This window comes from Theropithecus gelada, chromosome 16, assembly GCF_003255815.1.
Source record: "Theropithecus gelada isolate Dixy chromosome 16, Tgel_1.0, whole genome shotgun sequence".
Classification (NCBI taxonomy): domain Eukaryota; kingdom Metazoa; phylum Chordata; class Mammalia; order Primates; family Cercopithecidae; genus Theropithecus; species Theropithecus gelada.
In genome coordinates, this window is record NC_037684.1 from 65,553,772 (window position 1) to 65,568,298 (window position 14,527).

A 14,527-nucleotide genomic window follows, 5' to 3' on the forward strand; every position below is an offset into this window, starting at 1 on the left:
GAGAGCCACCTTTGACCCCCTCCATTTGATTCAGAACCTGCAGGTAGTTTCTGACTTTTACATAACTGGCTCCTTCTATGAAAGCCAAGTAGAGACTCAAGAAACTACAGCAGGGTTCGTGAAAGAGATCTTGCAAAATATTTTTTTCCAAGCGATTGCTAAAGGCTTCGTGCGGTGCAGAGACTGGGCCAGTGCCAGCACCACGCAGCCACCAAGAGCTGAGCTCACTTGGTTTCTGAGAGGCTATATTTAAACCTCCAAATGGTTGTGATTTCTTTATTAAATAAACAATTCAGTCATTAGGAACATATTGTGTTGCCATGAAAAGTGGGGCCGATCGTCACCAGGAAGCTATAATTTCTGCACCCAGCTGTTTTGAAGGCAAGCCTCAGCAATGGGCCCGGTCTAGCCCCTCAGCAACGCAGGCTCAACAGGCCCTTCCTTGGAAGGTATGGAGAGCCCCCTTCGCTGCTGTGAGCGAGCTGACTGGAGATGCCATTCGCTTCTGCTCAGGAAGAAACAGGGCCAGCCCTGCCGCCTCGGGGGTCTGGCTCTGCGGAAGGGAGCTGGGCTGTCAGAGCCTGGGGTCAAAGCCAGGGCAGGTAGATACGTGAGTGGTCTCTGGGTGTCCCAGTCTCAGGTGTAAGTCCCTGCTGAAATGACAGTGCCTGACAGTGGGTGGGCAGGGATGAGATCCAGGTCTCAGCTGGCCAGACAGGCTAAGGAGAAACACAAGCCTTTTCAGGGGTCTCAGGTGGTCCCCGGGGCCAGCGGGGCCACTGGTGGCATTTAAGACCCACAGAGAGACTGGGCTAAGAGGCCTGTGATGCACTTGAGGCAGTTTCATTCTCAGCTTTCGTCCTTTTAGGTCAAGGGTCCAGTTCTCAAGGACTTTCATGATGTGGCTTTTTTCTGTCCATTAAAAAAAAAAAAAAATTTAAAAAGGTGTGTGTCTGAGAGCCCGCGTTTCCTTTGGGACGCCACCACAGTCAGGCCCTGTGAGGGTGGCTGCAGCCCCAGGCCCAAGGCCAGAAGGAAACACACATTAGAACACGTACTGTCACCAGCCCCTCTGCCTCCCAGGATATTATGCTCTAGCTGGGGAGAGAGGGCATCTGCCAAAACTCAATGGAGGAAATAAGCTGGGTTGCTAAGGACTGGCCCAAGGTAGTGGGAAAAGCCCATTTTAGAGACGGGAATGTTGAGTCACAAGGAAGCGGGGTGATCGCTATCAGGGACCCAGAAGCCAGTGCCATCCATTAAAAAATGCCTGATGGTGGGCGGGCAGGTACGTCAGAGCCCTGCGGGTGTCAGAGCTTCGCGGGGCCTGCCCAGCCATCCGAGCCGCCACTGGGGAGCCTCACTCATTCATAAGGCTCTCCCCTGCCCATTCCCGCTCCACCACTCAGAGACAGCGCCCTGGCATGGGATGCCCACTCGTGGCAGACACACCCCTTGGTTTCAGATTTTGTTGAACAGATATCTCTTTCTCCACTCTTCTTAAAACTAAATAAAGACACATAAGAAACAGGCCAAGAAAAATGGGGAATGAAAAGAATAACGGAGCCAGTAAGAAATAGAGGATATGGACGGATTACACGCCTGCTTTATCTGACTGGAGCCTCAGCGGGACGGCAAGTCCCTTCTGGAAAGAGGTCAGTGTCTTTTGTTATTGACATGTAGTTGGGAGGAAGTCTGAAATTGTAGGAAGCAATCGGAGGAAAGATGGGTCTTGGCCCCCTTTTTAAAATAAGGGGCAAAAACCCACTTAATTTCAACAGCGCTGGGTTAGAAAATCCAACTAGCTAAGAGATGATCCTTAACTAGTCTCTGCTTAAGATGTCAGTGTCACTGTGAACCTCAAGAAGCAGGGCATACAATTCTAAGGAGGCTAAGGCACTCTTTTCTGACTAGGAGGAACAATGCAGCTGTTTGGCCAGCCAGCAGTTCTCTCTGACTAGTCAGGAGGGAGCCTCACAGGTTTTTTGTGTGTTTTCTTTTGTTCTTGAGACAGAGTCTCCCTCTGTTACCTAGGCTGGAGTGTAGTGGCACGATCTTGGCTCAGTGCAACCTCTGCCTCCTGGGTTCAAGTGATTCTCCTGCCTCAGCCTCTTGAGTAGCTGGGATTACAGGTGCCTGCCACCACACCCAGCTAATTTTTTATATTTTCACCATGTTGGCCAGGCTGGTCTCGAACTGCCAGCAGTTTTTGAAGAGGGGCCATCAGGAACCTGCATCAGCCATGTAGAAGGAGAGTTTCAGGGATCTAGCTCATGGAAAAAGCCCAATCCCAGCCAGGCCGAAGGCTGCAGTCAGCAGAGAAAGAATTTTCCCTATCAAAGTCACAAATGACTGGTGGAGGCCGTGCCCAGGCAGGGGCCCTGCGGGTTTTGAAAGGAGCTATCACCCTGGGGCTAATGATAACTAAGGTTTAGTTACAGTTACTAATAAAAATGAAGTTTAAATGGAACAGAAGGACCAGCTGTACCCAGGTATCTGGATTTCTTTATATGGTATCAAGAGTTAAAATGCTTATAATTAATAATCGGTTAAGTTAAACAGTACTTACACTGTTATTTTAATCACGTTTCTTTTCATTGAAAAGGCACCCGAGGTTGGTGGCTACTAAGGCCCTGCCTTGCCTTTCTTCTTTATGCTTGGACAGAGGGCTTTAGGCTTGCCCAGCCAACTCCAAAGCACTCACTGTGGGTCACCCAGGACTGTGGTCCTGGCAGCTTTGAGGGGGGAAAAGCCAAGCCTTTCAAACCATGCTTGAAAATGCCATCTTTACATTAGCCACGCTCTCTAGGGTGGCTCTTGAGGCATCAAATCCCCAAAAGGGACGCATCCCAGCCACTTGGGTATGGTTGCCACTTCTGGCCTGGTTGGGGTGGGAGTCTCATATGTCACCCACCCCTTGAGGAAGGCAAAGGGGAGCCGGGGTTTTCCTGCCTGGCCCGTTGCCACCCTGTGTGGCCCACACTGCCCAAAGCCTGGAGGGCAGGTCCGTGCATTCTAACCTACTGGGTAGCTTTTTATCTGCCCTGCCCTGCCTGTGGGTCCAGAGAAGTGAAGTAACTTGTCCAGGGTCACACAGCTAGCACTGCTGGGGTCGGGCCTAGAGCCCATTCAGCCAAAAGAACAGAAGCCGCTGTGTGCAGACATCGGCTCAGTGTTTTGCTTGAAAAGGCCTTTCAGTCTGACTGAGCCAGGACTCTGTGGCTCTGGTTCAAAGACGCCCCCACGAGTTGCTGGGGCTCCGTGCTGAGCAAGTCAAGAGGAGGTGAGAAAGTCAAACAGACTGTCAATGCCGCCTCCCCTGAGCCCCAAAGTTGGGGGCTCCCTCCAAGGAGACGCTGTTTGTAGAGATTTGGGGTTTCGCGCAAGACTGGAAGATGAGGCACTACAGATTCTTGATCTGCTGTTGGATGATCCGTTAGCAACCACCCCACCCCGACGAGGAGGCGCATCCCAGGGCGACTTACCAGCCAGAAGCCCTTGGTCCTCTGTCCAGCGTGGCTCCTGTCCTTCAGGAACACATGCACCTACAACAGGCCCACTTCCCTTCCTTCTTCTTCCTGTGACAATCCAGGTCCTCGGTGGTATGGCTCATCCTCACTGCTGCCTCTGCTCTTTATCCTCTCAGCCCTTTGCACCTCCTGTATCGACGCAGCCCATTTCATTCTTCTAACTCTGCTTCAAGGGCCTCGACATCCCAAGGCTAGCCTGGGTCTGCATGTGTTGGCAGCTCGTGGAAGCAGGGATCAGGCTCCGTAGAGACAGGAGAGCATTCTCCTGGGCCCTAGTGCACGCTCACATCCTCACAACAGTCTGTCCTATTGCACTAGGTGGAAGCATGTGGCAGGATCCCCAGGATGTAGACTTGGAAGCATCTGGCCCACTGGGCTTAGGCTTGGGTTGGGGAAGAAACTTCTTTTTTTTCTTTGAGATGGAGTTTCGCTCTTGTTGCCCAGGCTGGAGTGCAATGGCGCATCTCAGCTCACTGCAATCTCCGCTTCCCCGGTACAAGTGATTCTCCTGCCTCAGCCTCCTGAGTAGCTGGGATAACAGGCGTGCGCCACCACGCCCGGCTAATTTTGTATTTTTAGTAGAGATGGAGATGGGGCTTCTCCATGTTGGTCAGGCTGGTCTCGAACTCCCGACCTCAGGTGATCTGCCCGCCTCAGCCAGAAGGAACTTTCTTTCAGTGGAGCCAAGCAGGGTGCTCTGTGCTTGTGTGCGCCAACTCACTCTGTCCTCACAGCAACCCTGTGAATAGGAAGGACACCTCATCTCCATGCCCTAGACAAGGAAGCAGAGGCAGAGGAAGGTAACTTGCCCGTGGTCTCTGAGCTGTAAGTGGTGTGGTTGTCATTAGGGTCATTCACTGCATATTTCAGGCTCTTGGCCTTCCAGACATTTCCTGGTCCCCTCATGGTGAAGCAGGCCAGGTGACGAGTTCTGGCCAGTGAGCTGTGAGCAGAGGCAATGGGTGTGCTTCTGGGCCGCACATGTCCCTGTGGCGTGAGAGCTTCCAAAGCTCCCTTGTCCTTTGCCAGAGAGACCACGGTCGGTGGCTTTCCTGTCTGCGGGGGTCAGAGCTGGGCAGGTGTCTGGGCCCCCAGACCCTAGGTCTTCCCGGGACCCCTGGAGCCCTCAGTCCCTAGGAAATGACATTACACCAGGCTACACGTGGCGCGCTCTCTGGTGTCTCTGTCCACGGGGGGTTTCAGGTCATGCCCTTTTGAGCAAATCCACCAGAAACTCGCCTGCTGTGAATCCCCTACCTTCTTCTCAGTGAAATCTTGTGCTTTGGAAATCACCCATCATCAACCCTAATTCCTTCCCCTTTCGTCAGTAAGGGCAGAGCAAGGCCAGCTGGCCCAGCGTGCTTTCCACGCGGATAAGAGAGAGCACAAGGTGCTTGGCCCCCTGACCCCTGCTAACACGAACTCAGCCGTCCATGGGCCTGGCGTCTTCCGCAGGCCTGCCCTTTCTGAGACACACACACGTACGCATGCGCTGCGCAAACACACACGGAGCTGTCGGAGCCAGGCGAGGCGCCAGGTAACAGCGTGTTCTGACTTTGCAATCTCATCCCTCTGAACCCTCCACAGTGCTTTCCAGTGCGACCACCTCCTGCCCTACCTGCCTTATTCCACAGACTTGATCCCGGCTGCTTATAAAGATGTGTCAGCCCTGGAAGATGAGAGTTGATTGTCACCAACGAAATGAAAAAGAATGTGCTTCCGGGGCTAATGGCAGTTCCCAAAGGAATATTTCTGTCAAGTGGCGGCTGGCACCCCTAGGAGGAGTGCTGAGCCTGGCGGGGTGACTCGGGTGGGGCAGGGCGGCAGGGTTGTGGTTCCACGCTCAGACACAGGCCTGTGTGGCTCCTCCGCACAGCCCTCACCTCACTCCTTCCCCACCACCTGGACACACGTAGCCTTGAATGTACACCCATTTCCTGCACAGACACGTGGCTTCCACAAGCACGCCAGACGTCAAGGTTTCAAACTGCCTATTAATCCAGTGGCCTCAGGATGCCCAGAGGACTGCGGGGTGGCCAGAAACCACTGGCCGCCATGAGGCAGGGGACCCCAAGGGACCTCTGGCCAGCACCAAAATGACCCAAGTCAAAACCCAAAGGGCCACGCTGGGCCCGGTGCTCTAGGCAGCTCTCCAGAGCTTTTAGTCTTTGCTTTTTCTTTTTTGAGACGGAGTATTGCTCTGGTGCCCAGGCTGGAGTGCAATGGTCCACCTCTTGGGTTCAAGGAATTCTCCTGCCTCACCCTCCCGAGTAGCTGGGATTACAGGTGCCCGCCACCACGCCCAGCTACTTTTTTTTTGTATCTTTAGTAGAGACGGGGTTTCTCCATGTTGGTCAGGCTGGTCTCGAACTCCTGACCTCAGGTGATCCACCCGCCTCGGCCTCCCAAAGTGCTGGGATTACAGGCGTGAGCCACCGCGCCCGGCCAGAGCTTTAAGTCTTTACTGAAGCAATGCACAAGGGGTCGGAGCTTTGGGGGAATTTATTGAGAGCAGGTTTTGCGTACCAAAAGGGTGCTGGGCTTGTATCTGTCATTGGCAGGTGTCACAGCTGGTGGTCTCTTTACTGCCATCAATTAGTCGGCCAGACCGCAACCACCACGATAGCCACGAGCAGCAGTAAAATCACCATGATCATCCCTGAAAAAGAGGAGCAGAAAATTCTACTTTTAATGATTCCTGCCAGAAAAGCTTCACACATTCTGAGTGTCTGCAGAGAGTCAGAAGGATGCAGTTCCCTCTGAACCTTCGGCTTGTACGAGGCGGAGAGCGGTGGTCAGCGGCCTGGGGCGCTGCCGCTACACAGCTCTGGTTTTGCAGGATGGTGAGTGCAGAAGGCAGGGGCCTGGGTGTGGCCAGGCCTCCCCAGGCAGCGCTCAGGCCAGGACGGGGTGCCTGCTATGCCCCTAACTCTAGCATCTGTGTACACCGTGGACCACAGGGGAGGGCAGAAGCTGCTCACGACAGTCACCCTTGCTACCCAATCAGATTATGCATTGATGACGCATTGATAAGGCCAAGGGCTTAGGAGAACCTTCTAGAACCCATTTCTCCATTGTCCACATGGCTTCACCTTGTCTTCTTGAGTCTAAGATCCTTAAGTCACCCATTTCTACAAATATTCACAGATAGAGGTGCTTGCTTTAATACACACCTTTTCTGCTAGTATTTGCTAGTTTCATTTCCTGATGTTTTTGGTTGGAGAGCACGGGCCCTCCCCGCCAGCCCACGCTGGGTCCCGCTCTGCCTGCCAGCCCTGCCCTGCTTCCTCTGGGTCGTGCGCCTGGACTGACCATTGCCTGTTCCTTCACCTGATGCTGATGAAGTGGGCCCCAGTGAACACAGCCCTCACTTAGCGCAATGAGCTCACTGTCTCCCGTGTTCGCTTGCCTAGTATGTAACAAGGAGTGCTTAACCATGCGCCAGGTACCAGCGGCGACAAGGTGCAGCGTAACAGAGATGGGGAGCGCCTACTACAAAGCAAGCACTCAAGAAAAGTTTGCTCACTGAAGAGTCCTTGACCTGCCAAGGCCCCACGAAGGAGGTGGGTAGCAGAGGAGGAGAGGTCCATGAAAATGCTTCAGAAAGTAACAGGGAGAGCCACGTGTGCAGGGTCACGTGGTTGCGTGGCCAACAGGACTGCTCAACACTACTGTAGTCTGTGGCATACGTTCGTGAGCAAAGGAAATGCTGTTTCAATTAGCCATTTGTGAAAATAAGAGTGCAATTTGCTTTTCTGTCCAAGTTTACAGACTTCCTGAATCCCCTCCCCAGATCCTCAGGGTTCAGGGTGGATCAGGTCGTATCAATCTTAAGCTCAACCCATGGAGGCACTTTATCATGGTTTTGAATATGGAGAAGACTTAAAAAGGTATGGCAGGTGGCCGGGTATGGTGGCTCATGCCTGTAATCCCAGCACTGTGGGAGGCTGAGGCGGACGGATCATCTGAGGTCAGGAGTTCGAGACCAGCCTGGCCAACATGGTGAAACCCCATCTCTACTAAAAATATATTTAAAAAATAGGCCAGGTGCGGTGGCTCATGCCTGTAACCCCAGCACTTTGGGAGGCCAAGGTGGGCGGATCACGAGGTCAGGAGATTGAGACCATCCTGGCTAACACAGTGAAACCCCATCTCTACTAAAAATACAAAAAATTAACCGGGCATGGTGGCGGGCACCTGTAGTCCCAGCTACTCAGGAGGCTGAGGCAGGAGAATGGCGTTAACCTGGGAGGTGGAGCTTGCAGTGAGCCGAGATAGTGCCACTGCACTCCAGCCTGGGCGACAGAGCCAGACTCCGTCTCAAAAAACAAAAACAAGAACAAACAAACTATATATATATATATATGTGTGTGTGTGTATATATATATGTATGTGTGTATATATATGTGTGTGTGTGTGTATATATGTGTATATATATATGTGTGTGTATATATATATATATATATAATATTAGCCAGGTGTGGTGGTAGGCGCCTGTAATCCCAGCTACTCGGGAGGCTGAGGCAGGAGAATTGTTGAACCTGGGAGGCGGAGGTTGCAGCCAGCTGAGATCCCACCACTGCACTCCAGCCTGTGTAACAACAGCAAAACTCTGTCTTGAAAAAAAAAAAGAAAAGAAAAGAAAAAAAAAAAAAAGGTACAGTAAGCTACTTTGTTATCTACCTGTGACTGTGGTTGAATTTGTCTAATATGGGCTCTTTCTCTGATGATCCAATCTATTGAGAGACGCTTCTCTCGGGGCCCCAGGGTTTCTCCCCATCTTCCTGTAGGCGAAAACCTCAGCCTAGTCTACCTCAAGGCTCTGCCAGCTTTGGTTCATGGGCCAAATCTAGGTGTGCTTTTTGTGCAACCCATGAGCTAACGATGGTTTTTATATTTGTAGAGGGCTGCCAAAAAAGTAAAAGAAGATGTGACACCGTCTGTGGTCTGCACAGCCTAAACCGTTTACGACCTGGCCTCTTCCAGAGGCTTGCTAGCTCCTGCTCTCCATCACGGTGACTGATAATGGCCCATCTGCAGCATCAGTTCGTCCACTTAGGCGCTGGCTTTCAATGCGCTCTTCGTTTCTTTCGTCTAGGGATTGTCTTTCTTCCTTGTAAATTCAGTTCTGCATTAACATTTGTGGGTGGCGTTACACTATTTTACCTAACATTTCAAGATGCTTGCAGCGAGAAGGTAGGGGTAGGTGTGTAGGGGTGTGTGTGTGTGTGTGTCTGTGTGTATGTGTGTGTATGTGAGAATATCTTAGTCTATCTTCTTGCCAGAAGCAGAAGCACAAATCTTTTCACTGATTTCTGCTCCAGAAACATCGTCAGGTTGACCAAAAGCTCCCCTGGGCAGGACCGTCACTAGTTCTCGGTTATTCTGGTGCCTGTGTGGCGTTTGGCTGACAACTTGGTCCTGGCTGGGTGAAGGTTTACGCTGCACAACAGCAGAAGATAATGGGAATGAGGAGGCAGGCACAGGCGGGGATGGGTGGAGGGGGCAATCCCTGGCACTCCAGGGCCTGGGCTCACCCTAAGATGAGAGGGAGGGGCCGGCAGCTGAGGAGATGAGGGAGAGGATGAGAGGTGTTTTAGGAAGAGGCACTGCTCCTGAGGCTCCGGTGGGATCACAGTTGGGAGGACACTTGGGCCCAGAAGCTCTGTGCAGCAAGGCAGGCTCCACACTGAGGCTCTGATGACCCGGAGCAGAGGCCCATACGAATGACCATGAATTGTCAAATCAGGGTGATTATGAGAACAGCGGAACGAGTGACAAGAACAAAGAAATCAAGAACGACAACGGATTGGGAAGAGGAAAACACGCATCTGGTTTTAGTTCATACACCCCGAGCGTGAAGTCCAAGGGAAGAGGCCTTAAGGCATCCACAGTCACTGCCATCCCTGATTTGGCTCTCCACAGTGAGGGACCGCTTTCCTCGGTCCCGGCTCCATGATGGGGCTACAGCAAGCTTTTCAAAATGTAAAGCGGATCAGGCCACCTCCTTGCTTAAATCCTCCAGTGGCTGAAATTGAGATCCAAACTTTACAGTGTCCAAGGGGGTTCTGTACAACCTAACCAAGCAACCCTGCGGCCGCACGCTGTGCACTGGGCTTGGGCTATCCTGGCTGTCTTCGGAGCCCCTGGCAGGCCGATGCGGAAGGTAGGGGCCCTGCCTCCCGGCTTCGACACGCGCTATCCTTTCCATCCAGGAGCTCCCCACTCTTGGTCTAGTTAATCCCCCAAACTCAGTGGCACTTTCCTAAGGAACTCTTTGTTGTCCTCCAGTTACCTGTGCCCTCTTTGCCCCCCTAAGTCTCCATGGTAACCCTCATTAAATCTTGTTTTTTTTTTTTCTTTGAGATGGAGTCTCACTTTGTCATCCAGGCTGGAGTGCAGTGGTGCGATCTTGGCTCACTGCAGCCTCCGCCTCCCAGGTTCAAGCAATTCTCCTGCTTCAGCTTCCCACGTAGCGGGGATTACAGGTGCCCACCACCATGCCCGGCTAATTTTTGTATTTTTAGTAGAGACAGGTTTCACCATGTTGGCCAGGCTGGTCTCGAACTCCTGACCTCAAGTGATTTGCCTTCCTCAGCCTCCCAAAGTACCGGGATTATAGGTGTGAGCCACCGCGCCCGGCCTTGAATCATCATTTAGGTACTCAGTTACTGACTGTCCTCTTGGGCACATGAACGTCTACACCAGGGACTGTGGGTTCTCGTTCACTGCCATATCCGCCGTACCTAGAACAGAGCCCTGGCACAGGAAAGAGGCAAACACACCTGTATGTGTGTGTGTGTGTGTATAAGACAAATGAGTAAATGTGTTGAATTTTTGGAAGGGATAAGAAGAGACAAGAGAGGCACAGAAGGAGTGGTCAGCAGAGAGGGAGAAGCTGAGAAAACGTGGCAAGAAGGCCAATGTGCAAGAACATTCAAAAAGTGGTCAATGCCAACCCACAATACTGCAGAGAGAAAAAGACAGAAGAATGCTCTTCTGCAGAAGAGCTGCAGAGACCTTTCAGAGTACAGTTTTAGCACACGGCGGGTGGGTCTATTGGAATTATTATTAATACAGTGGTGCTTAAGCTGCTAATTTTTCTACCACAGATACTGTAAATTAGACAAATTATGCCCCAGTAAAGGCATGACAAGGCACACAGTATCTATAAAAAATGAAAATAGGGCCGGGCGCGGTGGCTCAAGCCTGTAATCCCAGCACTTTGGGAGGCTGAGACGGGCGGATCACAAGGTCAGGAGATCGAGACCATCCTGGCTAACCCGGTGAAACCCCGTCTCTACTAAAAAAATACAAAAAATTAGCTGAGCGAGGTGGCGGGCGCCTGTAGTCCCAGCTACTCCGGAGGCTGAGGCAGGAGAATGGCGTGAACCTGGGAGGCGGAGCTTGCAGTGAGCTGAGATTCGGCCACTGCACTCCAGCTTGGGCGACAGAGCGAGACTCCGTCCCAAAAAAAAAAGAAAATGGGCCAGGCGCAGTGCCTCATGCCTGTAATCCCAGCACTTTGGGAGGCCAAGGTGGGTGGATCATAAGGTCAGGAGTTCGAGACCAGATTTTTAGTCTCTACTAAAAATACAAAAATTAACCAGGCGTGGTGGTGCATGCCTGTAGTCCTAGCTACTTGGGAGGCTGAGGCAGGAGAATCACTTGAACCTGGGACGTGGAGGTTGTGGTGAGCTGAGATTGTGCCACTGCACTCCAGCCTGGGCAACAGAGCAAGACTCCGTTTCAAAATAAAATGAATGAATGAATGAATGAATGAAAATGAACTTGAGTGATGGACATCTTGGACAGTAAGCTGATAAGATGTGATAAACTGGGTTCTTGTCCAAAGATGAAAAGGGGGATTTTAAGAGCCATGACAAATAAGGTTTTTAAATTTCAAACCCTTTCAGAGCAAACAGCGGGAGACTTTAAACAGGCTTAAGTAAACCGGTGTATACTGAGGGTCAACTGAGGAGGTCGTTTTAAGATGGCAGGTGGCAGCGATAAGCAAAAGCCAACTGCTGTCTTTTGGATTCTTTGCGTCAAAGAGAAGGTGTTTATCTACCTTATCATGGCAATCCCTTTTTCTTTAAGAAGTTTGGCTTTCTAGGAATGTGATCCCAGCTCTGGCACCTTGCTGAATGGCGTTTCTCTCCTCTGAAGGATGTTTCAGAATGAGTAAGCAGGGATCTCTTTGAAGCCAGGGAAAGCTGAGCCACACCGTTCGTGAAACAGTCACGCGTGCCAGGTTTGGCGCTAAATGCTATGGGTATACTGCTTGGCTTAATTCTCCACAGTAAATAACCCTCATCTCTGTTTTATATCTGAGGAAGCTGAGCTTCTGGAAGGTGAACTCTCCTACCTGAGGCCCTCTGGCTGGTAAGAGGAAGAACTAGAATTGGAATCCAGGTGTGTAGGACCCCTCTGCCCACACGCTAACCCTTCCCTACACCAGTGCAGCTTGAGTGGAGGCCTCCTGACTCGAGATAGCGTGGGGTCCCCTCAGGGAGAGAGGCCCAGACTCGCTGGGGCTGGAACACTGGGATAAAGAATTTCTTCTCTCTTCATCCTCTTCTCTTTCTTTCTCCCTCCCTCCTTCCCTTCCTTCACCTTTTATGATGGAAAATTTTAAACATATACAAAAGCAGACCGAAGGGCACGCGGAACGGTGATGAGCCCATTTGTCAGCTTTCACAAGGCTCCATTCATGGCCAGTCTGGCTTTATGCAAACCCTCACCTGCTCCCTGTCTCCTGCATATTATTTTGAAGCAAATTCCAGACATAGGTCATCTACAAATATTTCAGTAAGTATCACTAACAGGCACCATTAAAAAGAGACACACACACTCCCCCCTACATAACCACAAAGGGTCTGACGGTTCCTAAAGGCAGAGGCAGGGAAGAGCCTGCGACTCTTCTGAGGTAGGAAAGTGGCTCCAGTTTTGGGGGCGCAGCCGACCCTCCTGCTGGAGGGACATGGGATCTCGCATCGTACCTGGTCACGTGTGAAAGGCAGAACTTAACTTCTTCTGCCTCAGAATAGTTCTTAAACCTCAGGGGGGTCTACTCATCCATTCCCCCAGCTAAGGAAATGTTCGACATTTCAGAACAAGGAAAGACAGTTGAACTCCTGGGAGGCTGCCAACTTCTCAAACAATGAATGCTCTCTGCCACCAGCCCTAGCACAGAACACCTGGTGTGACTCCCGACTTCGAGATCGTTTCTCTGCGCTTCACTCAGCTCCTGCCCTGGGCCCGCTGGCACCTGGCGAGGCGTATTTTCCCTTCCAATAACTCAAGAGTCCCTTTCAGGGGCAGGCATGGGATGCCAGGGTTCCAAGAGTGGAAAAAAATGTCCATTTCCTTTGGTCAGTTTACCAGATGAGTATTACTCAACCACTTACAATATTTACAAGTCCAGCTCATGGCAATTAAAAAAAGATGTAAGAAAACAAACTCCTTTTCAAACTGGGAGAGGATATTAAACACAGTCTCTCAGGAACGGTGTTTCCTGAAGATTGTTCATCTGCAGTCATGGTCCATACTTTTTTCCAGTGAGACGCTGGAAACCAGCAAAATACGGAGCTTGGACGGCCAACGCCCCTGCCACAAGTTGGGTGTAGGTAACAGCTCTCGGTGCTTACTGACATGGAGGAGGAGGGGAAGGAGGGGAAAGAAATCTGGAGGCTGACTTTTCAAGAGAGTGAGCAGATCTCCGCGTTGGCCACTTTTGCCCTGTAGTTACAGGGGAACGTGGCGGGTAGGCTGATGGGAAAGGAGGAGGATAAAGAAGGACGCTTTATCCAGGAATCTTTATATCTGGTTTTGTTGCAAGGAAAGCCACCTTATCTGCCCATTACTCTTGGTTGTCTTGAACCAAAATGCATATTCTGGTCAGGCGTGGTGGCTCACGCCTGTAACCCCAGCACTTCAGGAGGCCAAGGCGGGTGGATCACCTGAGGTCAGGAGATTTGAGACCAGCCTGGCCAACATGGCAAAACCCTGTCTCTACTAAAAAATGCAAAAATTAGCTGGGTGTGATGGCAGGTGCCTATAATCCCAGCTACTTGGTGAGCTGAGGCTGGAGAATCGCTTGAACCTGGGAGGCGGAGGTTGCAGTGAGCTGAGATTGCGCCACTGCAGTCCAGCCTGGGTGACAGAGCAAGATTTTGTTTAAAACAAAAACAAAAACAAAAAACAAAAAAAAGTATATTCTTTTTGTTTGCCTCGCTTTTCACACCACAAGAGTTAGGCCAACTGGCAACCCCCATGTAGCTCCTAACCTCTAAAGATGAACAGAGTACACTTCTTAGGGACAACTCCTACAGTTTTTTTTTTTTTTTTTTTGGCAGTTGTGCCTTTCAATAGGTGACATTTGCTTATGTATTAACCAGTTGATTCTCACTGATCAAACGGACTTTTCACAGCAGACTCCTGAGCTGAGGTGGGGAATAAGCAGGAGAAGAGACAAAACTGGAATATTTATCTTCAAAAGTTCATGTAAATGTTCCCTTTAATCCCACGACTGGGCAAATACACGGAGAAAACAGTAGACGCCGTGCAGAGAAGGTGAGCGTATTTACATTCTGATTTCCAGATTGAGTGGCTGGAGAATGGCGGCTATGCTTGAGGTCTCTGCCCAGACCTGCCCACTCCAGGGCTGCGTGGGCTCTGCTGGGGGACCCAGGGGGTGACAGTGGCACCCTTCCTGCAGCCGCTGCTCAGCTGTGCTAGGGGAAACCAGGCACTGGGGGTGTGGAGAGGAGGACCTACCTGCCTCTGATCACGCCCCTCTTGAATCTATCTTGCCCCACGGTTCTACACTTTAATTTCCCCCGAAGAATGCTTTCTAAACACTGGGCAAAAGTCATCTCTGGTTTTCTGAGTTTGTTTTGTTCTTAGCCTGGCATCCAACTCTGCAGGTTTCCTTTCTCTGTTTTGCGGGCCGGCCTTCCTCTGCGGCTCCACGGGGTTGCATCTGACTCATCAAT

At 51.2% G+C, this 14,527-nt stretch overlaps 1 protein-coding gene across 1 annotated transcript in view; it reads right to left on the reverse strand.

Annotated features, from left to right (window-relative positions):
• Window positions 1–6,017: 6,017 nt before the first annotated feature.
• Window positions 6,018–14,527, reverse strand: part of STX8 (syntaxin 8) — a 330,835-nt gene continuing 322,325 nt past the window's right edge. The window contains exon 8 of the mRNA XM_025363339.1: window positions 6,018–6,189. Coding sequence (XP_025219124.1) covers window positions 6,122–6,189 — 68 coding nt within the window. The 3' untranslated portion in view covers window positions 6,018–6,121. The remainder of the gene's footprint in view (window positions 6,190–14,527) is intronic.